The sequence below is a fragment of the Falco rusticolus genome, chromosome 2, assembly GCF_015220075.1.
Source record: "Falco rusticolus isolate bFalRus1 chromosome 2, bFalRus1.pri, whole genome shotgun sequence".
In the NCBI taxonomy this organism is placed as follows: Eukaryota; Metazoa; Chordata; class Aves; order Falconiformes; family Falconidae; genus Falco; species Falco rusticolus.
Genome location: NC_051188.1, coordinates 105851170 through 105875298, shown reverse-complemented (window position 1 = coordinate 105875298; position 24129 = coordinate 105851170). Strand labels below are relative to the sequence as shown.

The 24129-nt window shown below is 34.3% G+C and overlaps 1 protein-coding gene across 1 annotated transcript in view; it reads right to left on the bottom strand.

Annotated features, from left to right (window-relative positions):
• TMPRSS15 (transmembrane serine protease 15) overlaps positions 1-24129 on the bottom strand; it is a 56876-nt gene that overhangs the window by 15936 nt on the left and 16811 nt on the right. The window contains exons 10-20 of the mRNA XM_037377842.1: positions 22269-22377; positions 19417-19526; positions 17314-17454; positions 15956-16105; positions 13558-13660; positions 12939-13089; positions 11587-11728; positions 6647-6736; positions 5234-5359; positions 4633-4764; positions 2160-2270 (exon numbers count right to left, since the gene is read on the bottom strand). Of these exons, the coding sequence (XP_037233739.1) occupies positions 2160-2270; positions 4633-4764; positions 5234-5359; positions 6647-6736; positions 11587-11728; positions 12939-13089; positions 13558-13660; positions 15956-16105; positions 17314-17454; positions 19417-19526; positions 22269-22377 (1365 nt within the window). The remainder of the gene's footprint in view (positions 1-2159; positions 2271-4632; positions 4765-5233; positions 5360-6646; positions 6737-11586; positions 11729-12938; positions 13090-13557; positions 13661-15955; positions 16106-17313; positions 17455-19416; positions 19527-22268; positions 22378-24129) is intronic.

Here is a 24129-nt window from a genome sequence, read left to right as displayed (position 1 = left end):
TCTTCCTATCAAAACTTCTCCCCAAACAAAATATTCAGAAATAAAATTCAGAAACTCATTAACTATTTGGTGAAAAATCTTATGCTATTGGCATAGTAAGGAAGGAAGTTGGACCATAAGGCTTAAGAAGGTCAACAGAATCCCACATATGTCTCAGGAGCTGCAAGCTGCATTTCAGGCAAAGGACAGTTATTGCTAGCATAAAGTAGGGGAAAATGTATAATGCATTTGAAATTTACTGGTTGCCAAAATAATTATTATAAAAAATTTTAGTTGTCCAGAAAACATTTTTCCACTAAAATGTTTCCAGAAAAAAAGTAAAGCATACATACTATAGCAAAAAAAGAAGAAAAGAAAAAAAGAAGAAAAAAAAGATTTTTAGGAATGCCTTTTTGACACCTAGAGTGCATGAATGAAAGAAGTGATATACAGTGATAAACTAATGATAAACCTCAGTCAAGAGAAATATTTGAGCAGTCTTGAAAAATCAAATTGTTTGTATTGTGAGATTTCTCCAAATTACTTTTGACATTTCTCCTCTCTTCTACTTGTACTATAATTCCTTTTCCTTTCTCCTCATCAGATCCATGTTCTCCAAATATATTGTTGGTAAGGAATAAAACACTGAGCACTTAAAAACTGCTTAATTAAAATGTCATATATTTTAGAATTCTGCAAAGGAGAAGGTATCCTATGCCTTTTCAGTCCACAAGAAGTTTCAGAAATTGAACTATTTGAAAATGACAGTTTGTCTAGTTCCAATTGCCACTTCTGATAAGAAATTGAAATTGGTTTCAGGAAAATGGGCAAGACTTTTGGACACTGGAAAGACTCGATGTGAGGATGTCTAATTTAATTTCCATTTTATTTAAAGGCTTAGATTGATTCAGCCTATGTTTGGATTAAATGGGTTTTTGGAAACAAGTTCTTTTATGTGGAGTAATTTTTTATGAAGTAATAGACAATCTATGGAAGAATAAATCTTTGGGAAAATGTACGTCATGTTAATGTAGGTGATGGTTACCTTGTTCAGATGTTCTTTAGCAAGGACTGGAAAAACCCATTCAAGTCCTCTTTGCTTAAGAAGAAACTGAAGTGAATTTTATTCTATGCATTTTAAAGGAAGAATATGTTTGCAACAAAATAGTTAATTGCACTAATGTGAAGACTGAATCTGTGCCTTCAGACATATATATGTATACATATAGTTATATATGACACATACACAGACAGACATATATATCTGCATGAAAAAGATGTTGAAATCAATGAGAACTGCCAGCACACATCCAAGGACATACCTGATCCCTAGCAGTCCTCTTTAAAACAAAGGAAAATTATGTTGTACTGAGCTTAAAAGCCCACTTTTAACTTTTCCATTAGTGCTCCATAATAGACTGTCGGAAACAGCAATTTAATTTCTGTGCTAGGCCCAACATGATTTAAACATTAGTTTTACATTTACATTATTGTTTAGAGAATGCTATTTCCATGTTACGTGAAATGAAGCCAAATACTGTAAACCTACATTTTGGAAAGTACCATTTTACCAGAGGAATAAGCAACAGCAGCTGTTGGTCTCCTGGTAGGAGCCTGCACATCCACTATGAGCAATGGATGCTGCTTTTGCAGCTGTGCAATCCTGCCACCCTAAGGCAATGCCTCCACAAGCTGGAATCCAGGCAGGCTGCAGGGTGCCATGTGCTGCAGTTTGGCTTCACACCCACAAAACTATCTAGGAGTTTCCAACAAGAAGATTCTTATACTCTACTCTGCGCTGCAGAATGTATACTGCTGTGAGAATCAAATTAATTACAGCAAAATGTGATAGAATTTGGGAATACGAAATGGATACAGAAGGAAAGCAGGTAATGAATTTCCATTTAATTTTGAGGCCATTACAAGCAGCCACCGTTTTAAGCATAGAGGAACTTCCTACCTTTTCCAGAGGTCTTCATGACCTCACATATGCTTTCTCAGAAAAGTGACTTTGTTGTTTGGCCCTGAGAAACTCAAAGAGATACTGCTGTGTAAGTTGGCATGGGCTGCACACAGCTGCAGTAAGTAGTTTATGCTAGCTGAGGTTTTGTGGCCATTCTCCTAGGTGATTCTTGCCCAATATGCATGTATTACTTCTCTTTGTATGAAGGAAACCTTACTGCACTTTGCTTCATCAGAGCCGTCTTCGCACTGAGGTAGGTTGTCACAAAGGTTGTGCAATGGTATACAATCCCCACTACCACACTGATGCTCATCAATTGCACAAGCTCCTGAAGGAAAAAAGGAAAGGAAAACAAATCTGTAACTATGAGGAAGGTTGATGTTCACTGGAGATCATACAGTTCACCTGAAAGAAAAGTTGAGTGGATAGTATGCAGAACCCTTGATTTCCTTTTCTTTCCTATCCATCTCTTTTTCAAAATAAAGATTATTTTCAGATAAATAGAAGCCAATTAAGAATGAAGTCTGTGATTTTATACCTTGTAGTTTCTGCTATAGTTAGCATTGCTTGTTTACTAGTGTTCTTCTGTTACATGTAGTAAACTTTGGAGTCAAATCCTGATTAAATCCTGTCAAAAGGGGCTAATGATTCCAAGTTTCAGATGTTCAGCACTTTCACAAAAGTTTAGAGACCTTAAAGTATGTCAAGTCAAGCACAGTAGTAAAGAATCACTGAAAGGCAAGAGTCTCCTTTCGAAACCTATCTTGGAGGAAAAGGGGAAGAGACAAAAGTAACAGAAATTTCAATATCAGTTGCGTAACAGAAGCAGATCAGATAGAGAGCAAATATAAAGTTATAATTCTTTCTATGGCCAAAGTGTATTTTTAATGGCACTGTTCTATATATTTGGGGAAAATATACACTCATAAACTCAAATTCTATAGAAAATTTATTTTCTTTATTTTATCTTCCTGGAGTTACTGACTGAAGCATTTAATTATCTAAAAGTCTCATTTAAGGCAAGATAATTGCTTTGCTTTTGAACTTTTAATATTTATATAAAATGATTTATTTATTAGTCAGTAAGGCCTGTTGTACAATATGGAATCAAAAGAATATGGTCTATAAAAGGACTGAACCAGATTTTCATGTGTTCAGTGGCCATAACTGATGCAGATTTTCCACAGAATTCAGTTCTTACTCAGACAAGCTTTTTATTATACTGCATACTACCCAATAGTATTTATTTTCAAATTATGCTTCCTTTTCAAAACCTCAATATTTCATGGCAAAATAAAATACAAAGAATAATTAGCTTTTTTTGGTAAAATTAATTTATGTACTGACAATCCTTTTATCCTTGGGCCTGCATGTTAATGACACTAGTCTCTGTCCTTTGGCTGCAAGGATCATGAATAAGCATAATTTTCACGCAAATGGAACTTTTAAAATATATTTAACCAGAACTGGCAATGGCATCTTCGAGAACTCTGCCTTGCTAAGCTTGATTTTTATTTTACAACAAAATATGGGCAAAGCTGGCTCAGCAAAGATGCTGAACCAGCTAAAAATAAAAAGCATAGTGTTGGACTGAACAAATGGGATAGAGAAGGTAGAACAAGAAGCAGCAAAATGGTCATATGTCCATATAAACCTACCTCTCAGCCTTGCACAATGGGACTAAATGGAGCTGATTTTCAAAAGTAAATCAATGCTTAAGACTTTTTTTAAAGATTATGAAAATTGATCTTACTGTTAATCTACAAAAAAGCTGCAGCTAGCTAAACATGCTGGGAGATACTTTTTTATGATGCTTAAAGTAAGAAAAATATCATATATTCTTGTTGACTTTCTGTTCATGGAAAGGAATGGTACTTCACACATCTCTGAATACAAACTACTTTTTCCTTCACTTTGTTCTGCTATCAGACTTCCACAGAAGCAATAAAAAGCCTCTAATTAACTCCATCAAGATTTGGCTTAGAGTAAGTGTTTGTCCTAGTAAGCCTATCGCTCTTCCACATACTTCAGCATTTGGGTCCACTTTGCATAGTTTTAGAGAGCTGGTTGGTGAATTACTTATATGAGTGACAGTCTAATTGCAGCCCCCCAAAAAACCAGAAGTCTTTCAGAAGGGAACTGGCTGGGACCATAAACACTGCTGAGCAAATATGTGAAAGACTGTCTTTCCAGGTCCTTCACACCTTAAGGACCAAATTTCTAAAAGTGCAAGAAAGACCATATTGCAAACAGTAATTAGAGTTACCATATACATTTTTCTCTTCTAGTGGTGTGACTGATAATATCTTACATATGCATTTAAGAATACATTAACAACACTTTCAAATGAGTCACAAAGTGATACTCTTTTTGGGGTCTTGTATAGGGAATAGTTTGTATTTACCTTCAATAATTGAATAGGTTTTGGTACATTTTGAGTCAATTTTTCACATAATATCATACAGATTTGCAGGAGATACAGACATTGGTCCAATTACACTAAAGCAACAAACCCATCACTTTTCATGCTGGAAAACATAAAGTACAGATGGGTAACTGCTAGGCTTTTTCTCTTTAACATTTTCATATTTCGTTGATCAAATCGTGAGAGTCACCTTCCACTTTCCCCTTTTTCTCCAATGTATTTGACCAGTGTATAACCTCTTAAATACAGGTGTTCATGTGCTTACCTAGATGGTATCCAGTAGTAAAGTTTGCAAGAAATCCCTTCTTTGTTGCAGATTTATCCGTAAGGAGGATTACTGTCATCTGGTTTGTTGTAGAGAAGACATCTGGCAATAGCCCTTGTCCTGTATAGACAGCTGTTCTCCAGCAGAACATGAATACATTTAACCAGTTTTGTTCTTATGCATTTCAAAGTGTTTGGGGTTCGAAAACAAATATTGCTACTACATGAATACAATTATTCTGCCAAACCTAACTGTTATTAGACTGCAATGATCAAAGTTCAAGCCCAAATTTGACATAGCCATATAAAAAATAAGGTTCAGCTAAGAGATTATGCTTGTTTTTCCACATACATGAGCAGTCTTATTTATTGAGAAGTTAATTTCATTTGGATTGCATAGAAAGCAGAGTGTATGCAAACATTTGGGAAATGTGAGGTCACATACAGTATGCTTTCTCATTTTCCTCATAATTTCTGAGACCCAAAAATGTGAAGAAAAGTAGAATGAAATTAGGGATAATTAGTTTTCTTTATATTATATCCATCAGTTTGCTTCCAGCTCTCTGATTACATTCATTTTAGTACCCAATGGTGTTACTTGCCCAAAAGTAAGGAATTGGCTCCTCTGCCATCTCTGATTTCAACTACATCATAAATATTTTCCAGATCAAAAACCTGAAAATGAAGTTGAATGTTTTTTCCATTTTCAGCATTTAAGTACCATACACCTAGAAAATAATAACACATGCACACACTAAAATCAGCTTTTTGGTTGTTACATTTAAAGTGTCATTTTCATGTTGAAGTATTTTTTGGGAAAATTGTCTCTGCTAAACTGTTAAGAATCACCCAGGGGACACAGAAGTCTAAATCTTATCTTTGAAAGCAACTTATGCTGTCAAGATCCAAAATTCAATTGATTCATTCTCTAAAACACTTTTGAAAACTGGATTTAGGCTCCTAAGACATATACACATGCATGTTTTTACCATTCTGATAACTGTGTCCCTAAAATAGCAAAGCTAATTCTTTTGTAACTGTGAAAATGTGACAAATAGTCTTGTGACTTAAGTCTTATTTGATAGTAAGATAATTTGTATAATCAGTGACAGAAGCCTGTCTTTCAAGTTAGATGTCTTTCAAGAGAAGTATTTGCTTGTTTAACCTATGCTTTATCATATGTAACCTATGTTAATATGGATACTATGGAAATCTTGTAAAGAAAGTAAAAAAAAAAAACCACCAAACATTTTTTTTTAATCTATTCATAGAATGAGAAGTATCTTCTCACTAGTAGGAATCTCATTTGGGAACTTGTGAAATTAATGCCTGGAAATGAAAGCCATATCTCAAGCGGGACAGAAACACAAAATTACAGCTCTTGTGATGAGCATCCCAACACAATTCTCCAGTTAAAGGTGAAGTAATAAATAATTAAAATTTCATTAAGAAGCAATGGCAAAATTCTCTTCCTTGCTTCATCCATCAACAGCACATAGTGGGCCACGTTGAAACTTTTTCACTTTTGTCATCTGTAGCTCGATGTAAATCAAATAACATCAGTAGAATAACGTTTTCACTGGTATGTTAAGAAACACTCGATAAAGAGAGGATCCCTTCCAAAATGCATGCACACGTTCTTTGCCCCTAGGTAAACTACTTAACAGAAGAGATGATATTAACCTGGCAAATACATTGAGCTATAATGTTAAAATGGGGACTTTCAGCACTTTGTTTGTTGTGGCATTGGCATAAAGGTATTTAACATAATAGGCATGCATGATGGAATTGGCCTGTCTGAACCCGTTCCAAGGGATTATCCTTGTCTTCATCACTTTTTATTCAAATGGCACAATTCCTTAGCTTCTGCTAAGTGCCATACAGAGTTTACTTAAAAGATCCCATTGTGTATGGCTTAATATTTGCTTGACAACATCTGACTTGGGAAAGCAGATTTAGTATCTCTACTTTTATATGGCTAAACTTTTCCCAAGACTTGGAGAAGAATGACTTACAGAAAGCTTGATTAGGATAATGGTTTGGGAAGTTTTCAGAGCTGAATGTACTGTTTGGCTCCCACAGTTCAACTGGACCTCCACAGTCAGCTGAAAAAGAAAACATTTCAAAACCATAATTAACCTATTGTCTTACTTTTGCCTTCCATTGTATCAAAGATAATTTAGAAAAAAAAATTCTGAAGAGGATATTCAAGCTAACTTCATCACTGTAAGGGTTCAGTTACAGTGTCATTAATATAAAGCTTGAATGGTGAGTTGTTAGAAGCCAACACTGATAAGGACACAGCATTGAGGAAAAAACACGTGTAAGAATTTCACTGTCCTTATTAGTTATAGTGTCAAAGTCAGACCTGCTGACACATACAATCGATGCATAGTGTTATGTACAGCTATAGTCCATATATTGCTGTTTGTGAAGTGCTAGTGCCCAGGTACACAACTGTATTCACGGTGGTGCTATGAGAAGTCTTTGGCATGTAGCTAGGTGAAGGACACAGGCTGTCCTTCCTTTGGTGATTATTGTTCTGGAAGCTGTGCATATGACAGAAAATATGAAGAAAAAAAGGTGTGATACAGTCAACTGTATAATTTAATAGGACATTATTGTAAAAGGTAGAAAATGTCAAAGAAAGAGGGAAAGCTGTTCCCACTCTCCCACCCTCCCAAATATAACCTGTTTATGCAGTTGACTTGTATGCCTTGCTTATTACCCAATTGATCTTGCAGCATTAGCAGAGATACTCAAGTATAAAGCCCATTTTGTCATCTAGAAAATAAACTTTATATCAAAAACACCCTTACACTGTTAGATTTCATCAGCAGGACCCCAAAAACTTTTACAGTTAAACTGTGTAAATGGTCAAAGTACCCATTTTTTTTTCTTTGAAAAAACTGCTCGAGTAAGAAAGGTTTTTATCATAAACTTGTGTATGTACTTATATATAAAAATGAACAAAATTTAAAAGCAAATATTGTAGATATGTATATACACAGATGTAAACATTCACACACATAGACATATCCAACAGTACATTACATATTCAATATTATCTTTCAATATATAGTTTAGGTGGTGGTTTACATCCAAAATATGTCAGCTTCATATTCAAAATCTTTACTTCATGTTAAGAAATCTTATTTCTTTTCATTTCAGCTTTACCATAAGAATGAATTTTGGTGTGTTCCCTCTTCTGTTGTTTGCAATTACTTTATTCAAAAATAAACAGGGCTCCTCCACCTGCTTCAGGAAATAGAAGTTAAAACAGAAGAAATCTACCTTTTTTTATTTTCCTTTGTTGTGGTTTTATTCTTTGAATTAGATTTTATATTTTTAACTTTCAGACTTTGGCTAAACTTTTAACGCTCACCCCCTTATAGCTCAAATTTTGCGTTTCATTGTGTCTGTCCATATTGCACACTCTGAGCCACTTGCCTGGGAACTAGGGACATAATCTACAAGTCCTACTGAGTTTGCCCAATTGAATCCCACTGGGAGGAAGCCCCACTAAATACAAGAAAGATTCGAACTTTCTCATGACAGCCATCTTCTAGAACTTTCTATTTCACAAAATCACTCCTGGCAAGAAAAGCCAAACTCTCCAAAAGGAAAAGGAACTGTTAACAATCACACACTGACCACCAAGCATATTATGATTTAGCTGTATGGCTCACAGTGAGGACTACTTTCTGTAAATACCATTAAAAACAAATATAGACTACACTGGCTTTTTTTATAGCACATTACTGCACGTACAAACAGACACACAACTACTGTAAAGTTGCATGAAAAATACATGATTCTTAGACATATCATCTGATGATATAAGCAGAGCAAAACCAACTTTCTTAATAGCAGAGTAGGGGCAACTTATGGTGAAATCTGATCTGGTGTTAACTACAAGACACATTAGTAATGATCTTTGTTCTCCTGCGCTGAAAAATGATGGAAGTAATTGATTTTACTCATGTCTGGAAAAACTGTTTTAAAAATTTCCAGTGATCTTTAAACACAAACTTATGTGGAGTTATTTGTATATCTGTCACTCGTTAGAGAACCAAATAGCAATCAGCACCAATAAACTTGGTCCTTTCATTGAGCATAACAGATAATTTTCTCAACACTGTAGAAAATATATGACATATTCATAAAATAATCCTCTGTGCTTTGTCCAAAACATTAATTTATATCGACATACACATCTTAAGTGTGGAATCTACCCTGTAATTTCCACACTGTTTGTGTTAAGAGACAAGTTATAAATCAATACGAAGATGAAAGCAATCCGGTTTAGATGAAAGTGTAAGGCTGACAGTTTTCTGCAAAAGACAAAAGCAAATCCAGCTTCCCTATCCCACCACTAAAATATATTTTTTTTATTATTCCATAAGCTTTTGTGGCAGTGTGAATGATGCCAGTGCCTCTTACTGAAGCTCTAAGTCTAGCAAAAGAAATTGGCTCAGCTCAGATTCTTTCATCTTTTGTTTACAGACATGACATTTGTAGTGAAAACAAGTGTTAGTAAGCTCATACCATATCTATCAAAGTAATTTCAGACTTCTTTGAAGATGATTGATAACATATTCACTTTCTTTTCAGCAGGTTACAGACAGCATATGCCTAGCATGCCTCAACAAATTTATGCAAAAGATTAGGTTTTTTACCCAGCAACAGCTTAGACTGTTCTTTTGTATCATATTGAAGGACAATATGGATCCTCTCTAACCTGTTTCGTAAATAGTTCTATGCCACATGACCAGTTCCTTTTTTTGAATATTAAAACTTCATCGCCATATTTTGGGTAGACATCTATAATTTGAACGATATTTCTTTGGTATTTTCACAGCAGCACTAAGCTACTATTTACCACAGGGTCACTCTACCACTAATCATTAGACCAGGGGTCCTCAATCCAGCCCCCGGTATTTACAGACACACACACACCCCCCCCCCGGGTTGGGGGGGGAAACCAAGCAGCCGCAGATCTGCCACTTCATCTGCGCGCCGGCCCCTGTTTAAAAAGTTTGAGGACCCCTGCTTTAGACTGATGCTAACTTGTGAGGTATGTTTACCAACAGCACCTGAATGATGGCTGGAGGTGGCAGACATCAGCACCTCTCCACAGTATTACTTTAGTGAAAATGACAATCGAATTCCGAAATTCACTTTGGTAAATTATAACTGAAATTACTAGTGTTATTAAAATTTAATGTTGCTGACAGAGACATGTTCTTGAACTTTATCTCCCTGTGTCTCAGGATGGAGCTCTAAAACAAAATTTTGCTCTTATAGTTAGAAGGGTTTGTTTTCTTACCTGGCCTAATGTGGTAGATTTAGAAGTGATAGATTTCATAGAATGACAACATTAGTACATAGTGCTTCAACATAAATACAACTCAAACAGTCTTTTTCTATTAAATTTAGACCATTTTTATTTACTATATGATGTCAAGAGGGCAACTAGCTGTGCCTTGTGACAGTAAATCTAATAGCACACGCTCCTGGAACATGCTCAGTTTGTTTTAATGATTTGAAGCCATCTGTGAATAGATCTTTTGTAAAAATCTCTTTTTTCCCAAAAGGTTCATGGCTCTTTCACAATAATTTATAAAGCCCTATCAAATATTTTAATTATTTTTTTTCTGTGAGACCTATTCATATTTGTACCAGGTTTTGCTATGAATGTGCATGGACCTGGTTAACATCGTATGCAATCTTTCTTCATTTTTCATGTACATTTTCTGGATTTATAATGATGGGTACAGGTACTTTTCATATTTTTCTCAGTGAGATTTTTCTAAGTATCTCTGTGAAACTGGAATGTTTTGAGGATGCTTAAATGTCTCCGCTTTCCTCTAAAAGACTCTGCAACATGATAGGTCTGCATCAGGCTGTACAACCTGTCTGGGTAAGTGCATATGCACTATAGGTAGTGATGTTTCATGTTTCATTAACTTCTACTTGGAGAAGATTCAAAAATGTGCAAATAAAAACAACCCTTTTCCAGTTTCCCACTGAACCTGGGGCTTAGATGAGGTGCCAAGAAGGCAGTAAGACCAAATGAGCTAAGGCACCATCAAGCAGGAAAAAAGCCCCATCCATTACTATTAACAGCAAGCACTTATAATTTTTGCCTTACCACAAATAGTAGAGTTAGCAAAGGCAAAATTGAAGGTATTAGGCTTAGATTTTGACACATTCTATAATTTATGCAAATATTGAAACCTCTCATTAGATTAGGGAGTGGAAAGAGTTCATTGATCGGGGTTTTTTTTTGTCTACTCATTACCTGAGCTGCTGACTGTCCTGCCTTTCTGTTTCCCTATTTAAATTTTTGTTGAAACAAATATCGCTTCACATTGGAAAGAACTCATTCATTCTGAGCCTTGTTCCAGGTAATACCTCCATTTTGGATATTAGACACTCATATTGTGCTCCATTCTTAAACCATTATGGCACAAATAGATTAATTCCCCTAAATAGGGGAGTTTTCAGTGTGCATGTGTTCTCACAGCTTGGTGAATTTTTACTGTTGAGACCTCTACTGATATCATTATGTGACTTTGCTCATTCTCTTATTCCCCAGCTACATTATTTATAATTTCAAATACAATGGTTATAATTTTAATTCTCCTTCTTCTTCCTTCCCCCTTCAGTGGCTTCCTGGAAGCTTTACTAATTAAAGCTTTTAGAGGAAAATTCTGAATTCTTTATCCTTCATTCTTTCAAGTACTCATTGCTTAAACTGTGAATCTACCAGTTCTGTTGCTATCAACAGAGTCATGGGCAGGGAACCTGTTCCCTAGTACGTTATCCTGAAAATAATTTTATAATGGTGAAGAAAGATTTTTATAAAAGTGAAAGCTGGAAATTCTGAATCACTCATACACAAGTACAGTAATAGGAAATGGCAATCAACTGTAATATAGTGTTTACTTACTAGGAGCTGAAGGAACAGTAGTAACAGTTGGAATCGCAGTTGGCTCTATATACAAACTTTCATTACACTTTCCCTTTGTCAGGCCAATGTCATCCAAGGCAATATCACTGGGACCACGCTTTTTAAAGGCATCAAAAATAACCTGAAGTTCATGAAAAAAAAATATAGAATTTTATAATTTAATGAAATATTTTTCAGCTTCCTATACTGAACCATTGTGTCATCCTTCTTGAATGTTCCTATTTCCACTGTAATTTATGCTGGTGCTATACTCAGAGGAGGGCATCAGGGATGAGACAGAATTCCTCACAAAACAAAACAGCACTATGTAAACCAAGTGCCTCATTCTAAAGATGCAGGAACTTCTTTGTATAAATTATGAACATAATTTAAAGCTATTAAATAACTTTACTTTTTATATATAAATATATGTAACTTTTGAAACACAAATACTGTATCACTCACCAGTCCAAACTTCTCCCGATCTACGGGCATATCTTCATGAAAAATTGGAATTAATCTTTCATGAAAAATGGAATTGTTATTGTACTTTAATATCCACACATTTAAAGCAATCCTGCTGTCAAGGAAGTTGTGCTGGTGAAATATAAGTAGGTATAGCACTCTTCCTGACATAATAAAACACACACTTGCTGAGAATCAGATGCAGCCAGGTCACAGAGGCACTTACTTCCTCAAGTGGTAAATGTATCTTTCTGGCAGTGTTTTTGCATCAATCAAAACTATTATAGCAGGACAAGCTATCCCAAATACCTATAAAAAGAAGTTTCAGTGGGGAGTTGCTGAGGGAAACGCCTAACATAAGTCTCCTCCTTTTGTTTACAGATAAAAGTCAGGTCAGTTAACCATGTGGCACCAGCAAGTGCCTGGAACACACTTCCAGTGAATTATTCTGTAATCAGTTAGTGAAAACACTGCTTCAGAATAAGAAGTTATTTAATTTAAATCTTCTCAAGTCTTAGTGCCTCATATACTCGCTCTTGAGGTGTTAAACTCCACATCAGATTTTGATAGGCTTTGAACACCCTTGTTTTGTGGAAAGCTCTCTTTCATGATAACATTGATCGATTATCCCATGACAATGTTAAGGTTTTCTGTTTTCTACAATAATAACACTTTAAATTCCAGAGTAGGGAAGGGGTTGGTGTGACAATTCAAATGGAGACTCTTGTCTTCTGCATGTTAATATTTATTTGATGACATGCATTAGTAAATAGTACTAGATATTATCTTTGGATCTGTGGATCACTGGGTTCATTTGGCAGAACAAACGGATGTCAGATTAGCTAAAAAAAAAAAAAAAAAAAAAAAAGAACTAGCAGTTTACAAACCTTAAATTCAGATGTTTCATTTAAAGTTACTTGTCCATAATGCCAGTTGTTTCCATAGTTTCCTTCTTTCTGGAAAATGATCTTTTCCACACCATGCTTATTACTTACACTAACTCTTAAACGATAAACATTAGTACTGTACATGAAATACCTAGAGGGGAAAGAACAATTTTAGAATAAAGTGAAATTTCATGAAAAAATATCAAGCTTTTTACTTTATAAAATGTTTTATGGAACAAGGGCTAATTTGCACATGAAAAGAAAAAGAAACATATGTTTAGATTACACCTAAGTTTTACTTGGTTATTTGCTAAGCTTTCTGCAGAAGCCTAGTTAAGCTTCACAACAAAAAACATTTCAGGGATTCTTAACATAATTTCTGTATAGAGAGGAATATTGGATGCAAGGTGAAAAATAAAATAAATTAAAGCTACCTGAAAGAATCAAACCTTTAAAGGAGCCAAACTTTCAGGCCTGAAATTGAAACCAATCATGGAATTCCAAACAGAAGCAGGCTTCTGTTGCTGGCATACTGACTTGGATTAATATTATATATGAAAGAAAGCTATTTGGTTTTATTCTTAAACAAAGTATATGTTTAGGAGTTATGTAAGGATACCAAAAGCTAAGACAAGATGAATCTGAAGAGTTCAAAGGCAAACTCAGAATCCGAACTCTCTCTTCTCTGAATCCAAGTCCTATGGGTGTTGAAATATAAAATCCTGCAGGATAATGACCACATTTTAGTCAGTACAAAATTAATGATTTGTATTTTTAATGAGAATTTTTACATTAAAAATAATATCAAGCACAGTCAGTGTTGCATGACAGAAGTTTCCTGACACAATAACCGTGAATGATTATATTCATCAGTCAATGACACATTAAAATCAACTTGTAAGCTTGCAGACGCTCCTCAGAAGTAGACATGAAATAGGTCCTTTTGAAGTCAGTGGGAGATCTGCCTTTTATTTGGTGAAGGCAGTGATTCACCTGATTGATTTCTACTTAGTTTATAAAAATGTCTTCCTGTTTGACATTTCTTATGATTTTGCAGAAAAAAATCCTGACATTTTATAATTTTTATCCACGTAATAATGGGAAATATGAGTTGTATTTTGAGGGTGGTGAGGGAATGACTACATGAATATTTTATAGCAAGGTGAAGCATTATAAACAAGCAAAATACATTATTTGGGGAAACTGGGGTTTTAGCTTTTATAAGTTAATCCTTGTAGCTGGGAATTTGGACTTCATGTTCCCATACAGAAATATAACATGAGGCCAGCCTACAGAGGCATTGCATCACAAGAAAAGCAAAATTTGGCAGAGTTTGAAGTCCTGAAATAAAATTCTTAGTCTATTGAAATAATATCTGTAATTTTAGATTTTATTCTATCTAATACATATATTTGCAAATATTATATTCAGAGAATCTACAAATAATTATAAATATAATTATATAATATGGATTATATACACACTATATTCTGTTATTTATACTTCTAGATTAGCTAGCTTTTCCATGTGGGAGGTTAAAGTACCTGAAAATTACTCTAAAATCTGAATCAGACCTTTCATTTCCTATGTTGACTTAGAAAGCATGCATTAAAATATACATGGTGTCTAGTTTTGAGAAAATGAGCATAGCATTGTTTTTCAGAAAAGGTTTTCACATAGTCAAAATGACAGTTCTCTGTCTTCGTTTCATCAGTTCTCTGAGTATTCAGAATAAGTTGCTGAGTATGTATTAAGTCCTTTGCTTTCAAAGAGCATCAAAACAAAACTACACTCTCACTGAATGTATGTAGTAGCTAGATATTAATGATGCAGCTCATGTTTTTAGTTCAAACACGTTGTAGAAATTTGAATATTCAATACATTAGCAATATTACACATAGCAACATTACGTATGTCAGCTTAGATCTAGATAGTGAAGCAGAGCACCTAAAATAAATTAACATTTCAAGTGAGCTAGACATCTTTGTCAAGTATTTTATTAAACAAATTTTACATTCTTTCATCTGATTTGTATTTCTAAGTAACAAGCAGAAAGACAAAACAGTGTTCTGAAGATTGTTTAGAAAATGTGCATTTACTCAGAGAGAGGTGGATAATTTCTATCCAATAACATGATAAATAATATTTTTCTTTTCCTGGAAGTAACTTGTTAAAACTTAATTTGCGTTTTCCAGTTATTCATCACTGAATAAGTTTTGTATAAGTCTTGCATAGAATACATATAACCACTGCAAAATCTAAATTATATTAATTAATTTTAGCTGGACTGAAGAATCAGCTGAGAGATTGACTGATTTTCCCGCTGAAGAAAAAAAAAACCACTTTTGGAGTTTAATTCTGGGATAAGCATTCATGATATACTTTCCAAATCTGATTCCTATCAATATTGACTCTTTTTATATAATCAACTCTTCCAATTAAGTTGGTTTGCTATAGCAGTTGCTGGAGTGTTTGTATGTTTTGTACATGTGTTGAAAATTAGTGTGTCTGGTGTGTGATTCTAACTGGGGACACAGCTGCCCAGCAGGTCCACTTCATGTAAAACCAAAATTATTTTGTGATGACCATGCAGATGTCACCAGTAGATAGGGATTAAATAGAAGCAATTCCATTAAAATGTACCTATACATGTTTTTTTTCCCTTAAGGTAAACATGCAGTTATTTGACCTATAGTACTGTTGCGTAACAGAAATTCCTTTCTCAGGTAAGGCACCTATATATATTAATATTTTATAGTAATAGCATTGAAACTTTTCAATACCTCACACTTTAATAACTTCATATATTTCTTTACTTCTTCTTTTAGTTTTGATGTATTTCTACAAGATGGCAATTAGTAGCATAAAACATTTTGTCTGGCAGCTCTTACATATTTTTATGGCAGAATAAAATTACATCCTAATAATACAGTATGAAGAATCCATTGTACATTGCTTTAACATAAGCTGAATCAAACTTTTCCTTTAATCTGCAAACAACTTCTGTTTGATCTTACCTGACATGTTGCCAAATGTATGATCAAAATCAGGACCACTCATAAAGGGAAAGGTAGGACCCTGAACTCTTTCCCAGTTTGAATCATCATCTAAATCTTGTATCCAGTAACAAAAGCCATCTTCAAAAGTGCAATTGACTTTCTCATAATCTGTGAATAAGAACCTCTAGTAAATAAAAATGGTAGAGACATTTTCTCAGAACTACAAAGGAGTGAGTGACAAATAATACAAATGTTTAAATATGCTTTAAAACTGGAGCCCACAGTAACTCAATTTCCTCTTCTATGCGATGCAACATAAGTACTGAAATAAACGTGACATTTATACTTATTAACAGAACACTATTGCTGAAGATGGCCCTACATGCTTTCGCACTCATTCACCAACCTTCTAACCTTTTTTTTTTTTATCCTTCACCAGTAATGTGGTGGAGGAATGAGAGGACCCCTTGCATAGCTAACACTCAGGGCTAACCCTGCCCTTTTCCTGTTTTCTCTGCCAAGGTCTGGATTGCTCCAGCTGGAAAAGTACCAGGGATGCCCTTTTCCTTGTCCTTCTCCTTTGCTCCTTCTTTGCTCATATTTGCTGCCACATTCTCATCACTTCTCATGAAATTTTGCTCGGGGTCTTTTCATAGCACCCTGAAGTACAGGTCAGCCTCCAGCAAGGGCTTCCACATATCAAGGGTTTGATTGCACTCTGGATGCTTCCTGCAGCATATCCCTTCCCAGTCACATCCCCTATTCACATCCTGCTCAAAATTTAGCAGCTGAAGAACGCTTCACATGTCCAAACTGCATCTGATTTTTTTTTCCTGATTACCAAAGAACACCAATGCATGACTCATATTGCTGAATTTAGTTGTCACTGTAGATTTTATTGCATCTTTTTCCAATGCCTATTTACTGAAGAGGTATTTTCCTGTATGTTAGTTCTAACATTTGGGACTACTGCTTGTGGCAATGAGTTAGGACATCAGAAACTCTGGAGAGCAGATACTGTCAGGTGATCAAAGAATAATGATTAGTGTCAGTGATTCAACAGTATTCACAGGTGAACAAACTAGCTGAAAGGTATCTGATGGAGATATGGTCAGAGTTTTACTCTTATTTAAACCGATTAACTTTGTAAGGCATCATCCTACCGCTAGATATAGGCCTGTAAACCTGTGGACAGTTTTACTGAAATCAATGATTTGATCTTTAAAATAGGATGAAATTTCTCCAAGTCAATCTAGTTAGTGGACTGAGGCCAGAAAATACTGCTTCCCTTTTCATCTACATTTTATCGAACTGAAAACATAATTTCACCAAACTTTAGGGATAACAAACAAATACAGACAGAAGAAAACACTTACTCTTTAGTTCATTTGCATTAAATGTAGTGTATGTTGCATTAAAGCCATTGTAATTTTCAGAAGAAGAATCAGATATAAACTGTGCTGTAGCCTCATGAGAAAAAATGTAAATATTCTCAGGATTAGTCCCTGAGAGAGAAGCTGAGAAAAAATAAAGAATAATACAGTCAGAAAGAAAACAATCCCGTGCACATTAAAATCTCCAGTGCTGTTACAAAAATACTGTGGATTAGCTTTTTGAGTCTTAAAAAATGCTTTCCCTCTTGTACTATGGTTCTGCCTACAATAGCTTCAAAACCCTGAAGGCATTTAGCTGTTTGGCTGCCATATAAGTATTCTGCACATGCCATCTCTCATATTCATCAATATGGGTATCAGCTAGTGGAGAAATGCCTGTTATAGTACAAATATTTAATACTATAATCTTCATAACCATGCTTATTATGCTATCAATGTTCTCAAAACTCACAGCTATGCACTCTGAAACTAGAATCACAGTATTGATTACATATTTTTGTTACAAATACTTACTCTCACAGTTTAACAATTAGCACATATACTTACAGATAATGAAAGAGTAAAAGAAAATGTGAAATTACATAGGAATTTCATTTTGTGATGTAGACATGAAGCATACGGCGCAGGAACAATTGTAATGATTCAAGAAGTGACTGGACCGTGTGCTAAATCATCTAGGCTCCCTTTTCCATGAAAGGTTAGACCAGAGGACCTTTCATGGCCCCTTCCAGCTTGAGCAGTTCTATGATTCTATCTAAATCTAAATTTGGACTTTGAATTTTAAAATAATTTAAATTCACTTATATAATTTCCATATGTGTGAAATGAGAGGATTGATACAAGTAATCGTAAATAGTTTCTCCTCCACCTAAAGCTGCTATGATGCCAGGCAATGACAGTTAGAATAATGACTGTATTCAGGGTAAAGAAAACCCTGAATTCCTCACTGTTCTGTGGAAGTTTATGCCTCCTCTCTTTCTCTTCTCCTTGCCCAGTTTTGTTCAGATAGAGAGACTTTACTTTTTGGAAGAGGAGCTCTTTACCTACTCGTAATAATATATATTTGAAACAGTGCCATTATGGAAAGACAATGGGCATCATCTTTCACACTTTTAATTACATGTGCATTATTTTCCTTCCTCATTCCCAGGCTCTTTTAGTTAAGTGGAGACTCTTAATCTGGAAATGTCTTGTAGTCCTTCTTTCCTCTACATGTGGCATTTCTAATAGTTGGAAATCTATCCCTCAAATTGCACAGGTTTAAGCAATCCACTGGACAGTCTGACATTGTCTTTGTGGTATCACAGGTCAGCCCCACAGCAGTCTTTAAAAACATGGCAAGTTAATCGTTTCTGCAGAGAACATTATTGAAGCAATCACATCTAAACTGAAATTCCAAAGGGGACGTCAAATTCAAAGCGGTACTGAAAAAGCAGAATTTCTCCATTCTTTATTTTATGAGTCTTACTTTTCTAATTCCCATTCCCTCTCTGCTTCCAAAAATAAGGATAAATAATAAAATATCTTTCTGACTTATCTCTATATATTTATCTTCAAGTATATGTCTTCTGACTCTGATGAAATTCAGCTGGATAGACTAGGCCTTGTGAAAAATGGGCAAAATCCCCGTTTTCCAGAAAAGAATATAGAGACAGAGAATCAATACTTCAAGGTCTGAGGAAAGCAATGCCATGCTTGTAACGAATTCCAGTAAGCAACATAGTACTTTTCCCAACGCTTTTCAGTTTGGATGCTTTCATTTTATGTTACAGGACCTTCTGACAGTATATTTTCAATGAAACATGGACCCCACAACACCATGGCTCTGGTCAAGTTATCAAGATTGTTCAAATAGGATCTTGAAAAAAAAAAAAAAGCCAGAGATTTCTTAATACATTAGGAAAGCATTTTTTGGTCACTTTATAAAAGTAGATATGTATATCAAGATCAGTTACCTAAAGAGTAAATTTACAGATGCATTCTTCCACTTAAACATATGCATTCAGTTTTTGTCACTTAAAAGTACTTATTTTACCACTTAAATCGTATTAATGGAAAATAATATCAGCTGAAAAATAACCTTACCTCTTAAGGTCTTGTTTTGTCCTATACCTTCAAAAATATTTAAATAGTCCTCATACTGCTGTGTATCAAAAGAAGTGAAGTTCAGTTTAATGGATAACCCTTGAGGCACTCTAAGATAACAAGAGAAAAATAAACCTCAAAAATGAAAGTCATGTTCTAGTAATATTTTTTGACTGTAGTAAACTCATTACGTGCTTGAATGATGTTAAGTTCAGAAACAACGTGAAATTACATTCATCAAGATAATTAATCAAGATGACCTATTTGGCTGACTTCTAGTTTGTAAAATTACCAAAGGAATAGGGCATAAACCTTTTGTAACTGTGCAAGTACTCACTTACTCACTGGAGTTAAGTACATTTTAGGAACTGAATCTTCTAAACTCTAGAATGAGATATTCAGCTGAACAGTTTTTTGCGGGTTTTTTTTCTCTTTCTTTGCATCTTATTAGTTTACAGTTACTTTTTAATACGTTACTAATAGATAACATACCACTGCTCAGCTGAATTTCCTAAAGTCAGAGGAATAGTAAAGTAACATGGTATCAATATGAATAGCAAGACAGCAAAATCTGTCCCCTGAAAGTCCAAAATAATGTCTCTTATGACAGAAACAGGATTTGCATAAAGATTTGAGGATTGCAGATCCATTGTTTGGGAACATGTTATCAAACCTAACCATCATCCAGTAAGATTAATAACAAAAGGCACTTTAATTAAAGTATAAAAAATGCTGGGTTTTATTTTGCTGCAGTTATGTATGTTCTTTCAGTAATCTGTATCTAAGTAGTTCTCCCATTGCTTTCCACCAAACATATAGGGTAGCCTGAATTCTAAAACTCTACTATCAAAATCAGTTTAGCTTCCTATACCACTATTTATTGTTTTCAGGAATTGAGACACACGATGAAGATCACTTTTCAACAGCAACCTGCTGATGCTTGTCAGTACTGATTAGTAAATATTTGAATATTTGCATTTGCCTTTGTGTGTGTTATATATTTCTCCCTAAGAAAAAAAAAAAAATCCTTGGTTTTAAAAGAGTAAAACATAGTTGAAAGGTAATCTTTCTTTCAGGAAGCTAATCTTGCAAGGAAATATTGAGCATACTGCTTTTACTTTTAAAAGGAGAGGAAACTACATCTTCATTTGGAGAAGAGTTAAATGGGGTGAAAACGTAAAACCTTTTCCTAAAGGTAATGGGGAAATATTTCTAGGCAAAGAAAGGCAGAAGAGAAATCAAATCTTGGATATATTATAGGGTGACTTTTAACACATTTTTATAGGGATAATACAAATCATAGGGCAAAATGTCTCTCATTATGTACTGGAAAACTCAAAAGGTTCCCTCATAAAAACAATTCTGTTCAAAAGGGAGACAAACTTTGGCACCACATTGAATTTTTCAGGCCTTTATTGTCAGCGTTGCCTGTTTTTTTTAAAGCAGATACTTGGAAAATAAAACCATATAATTATTTTTGTCATTGGTTGATCTGTAATTACACAGATCTGCAGCACGTCCTGTATTATTTGCAATTACTCATGATTCTTTTCAAAATTAAACTTCTGTTAGCTACATAGCTGATACAGATATCTACCTAATACAGTGTTCCTTGCAGCCATAACAGCATTTGAAGCAAAATTAACAGCTTAGAAGGAAGTAGTGTCTTGAGACATAACTGTTCATCATGCTCAAATTCTGCAACACCATAAACTGAGGAACAAGTCCGGTCTAAATTCTCAAGGATACAATCTTGTGCATTTACTGTGACACACCTGTATTTTAAAACTGGGTGCAGCCAGCAATTATTGGTGAATAGTGTTGCTGAAGATAAGAAGAAACTAATGTACTAAACAGAAAGAAAACCATTACTTTTTCCTGAAATTTCATGGTGAAGACCAAAGTCCTGAACAAACTTAAAGGCTAGCACTTTCAAAGGAGCACTGGGAATAAGAAATCCAAATCTTATCCAGTTTTATAGGCATTTCCTTAATCTTCTTTGAAACTCTTTTACCAATTTAACACTTCTTAGAATCAAAGAACAGCCATTATTACAAAGACATAATAAGAATTGCTGCCCTTCAAAGCAGTAACTTCTGAATTGGCAGTCATTGTAGGGATTTTTAGGAGCTTCAACTTGCAATCATCTCACTTATTTTAGATGTGTACTTTAATATGAGATTTATCACGTACTATGGCTGTCTTTTTTTCTCCCTGGCCTATGAAGCGGACCTAGAATGTCAAAGTCAAATAGCTGTCCCTCCCTGTGGGTATGTATCCTTGATTAAACAAATTCCACTTCTTGTGCTTAGGGCTTAAAAGGCATTTGGCGCTGTTATGTCAAATAATATTCATGTTTTTTTAAAACATATTCCTACATGACTTAGGAGCATGGGTTCTATTAACTCCCAAATGAAATGTGTACCCATAAATTATAAGGCAATTCTTGAAAATTCTGTCTGTTAGTAACAGTAATATAATATAAAAACATTACCTAGTGACTAGTATCTACTGTAATACTTTGAAACACATATCTTGCAAGTATTTTATGTGATTTATTTTGAGCTTATAAATATGTTCCTGTGCATGCATATTATAAACAAGATGTATCAAAATAATACCAAAGAATTTTTGCAAATGGGAAAATTATTGATATACTTACGGGTTTTAGGCATACAAGTTTGTTTTTTTTTAAAAAAAAGTTACATAAATACAAAGGAGAAAATGCTATTACATATTTTTTATGCTGGAGTATTGGAGAATAGAAATGGCAAAAAGCTGATGTACAGGAAATAATATCACCTCATAATAAAAAAAAATGTTAGGTAGAAAATTATTGGAAAATGGCTTACAGTATAATCCATTGGCAAACAATATTTGCATTATACGGTTTTGGATAATTCATAGAGTGAAAAAACCCAGAGGAATCAGTCAACATAAATTTTCCATCACAAACCGCAGCTGTAAAGATATAATGAAGAACATTTGTCAAAATGCCATTTGAAAAACAGAATCAGAACCAAAATAAGGGTGACCTTAGGTACTGGTTTACGTGGATTACTTTGGAAATTCTTGGTAAGCATCAATGGGAAGACAAAGTAAACACTACCAACTCCCACTTCTAATTCCTATGACTATTTGATCTCAAAGTACTATATGAGAAGAAAAGCAGTACAGATAATTCATTTTTAAATTAGAGACAATCCAACTAATCCAAACTAGTCCAAACAATTTAAACTCAACAGTTGGATTTGACTAATCCAACTCTCTTTCCTTCATTTTATGTTGTACATTGGTAGGGAAACAGGATCTTGCCTTAACAGTTCTTATCTGCAGCTACTTTAAATCAGGAAACTGTGTTTGCACTACCAGAAACAATTTGATATCATGTGAATAAAAGTAAGAAGGGATATGGCTCACTATTTCTACCTCCGTTTTTATGAGCTTTCTAGTTCCTTGCCTTATATATTACAAAGTACTCAAAGAGATAAGTGGATAGCCTAAGTTTCCAGCCAGCTATCGAATTCATTCATCTGACGTAAATGTCATCCATCATAACATATTTTTTCAGAAAGCTTTTGTTAGTTTTGTTCCCTTTATGCTGCTATTCCATCCTATGCATGTTCTTCAGTTTAAATTTTTTTAAAAGGTATTTTAACCTCAGCAAGATTGGAAATGCTTATTCATGTAGAGTTTTTTATTTCAGCAGATACTGAAGCATTGTTGAAGCTTTTGCTGCATCTCGTGAACTTTATGTTAGGAATCTGTCTGATGGTTTTCATTCAGTTTTTCAGAAAGCATGATATAGCTTTCAAATAAGGATCAAATCAGTCCCGTACATGATTATCTGGAGGGGTAAGGACAAATTCATCAATTTGAGACAGGTAATCAGAAATTAGATAGAGCTTTTCATTAACATCAGAAATGAAATCATACCTATAATGACTATCCACATTATGAATAATCAATCATATTGAAAATTAAATGGAAATTTTATTGAGCGTAGTCCTCCTCTGGGAATTTATATGTAAAATGATAAATCAGGACTCCTTGTCTGTTCATTTTATATGTGTAAAATTCTTTCTTTCTACCACTAGCAAACACAACATAAAAATTAAGCTTTATTTCAGACAGGCTCAGGCATACACTATTAATAAAGACTGCAGAATGAACTTCACTAACAATGATATGTTTAATGCATAAGCTGGAATAGAAACATATTCCCTTTTGCAATCTTTATGGCCTTTGAGAGGAAAACAGAACACACCAAGATTTTAAATAGATAGACAAAAAAGGTCCATGAATGAAAGAGTTACTAATTGTATTACATTTGTAACAGAATAGGCTACAGCTTTAGAGTGAGGTATTGGTATAGAAGTAATTTTTCTGTCCATTTTAATTCATGTGCTTCCTGTCCTTACTAATGGACTAATATTTACAACCATTTCCCATTGGAAAGAATCAAATCAGTGTGAGAAGGAAAGTGCCCAGCTTGTTATTAATGAAATGTGCAAAAAAGTGGTACTGTTAACAAGGGGTTAGCAAGACACATCCTGATCTAAAAAGGAGTTCAGAACACTGGCAGAAATAAAAAAAAGATAGATCATACTGTTTTAATAAAATTAATGACAGAAGTTTGTTCTTGTCAACAATTAATTTATGTTCTTATTCCCTTTTATTTGATTCTTCTTATCTCTTAAGATACAGTGAGTA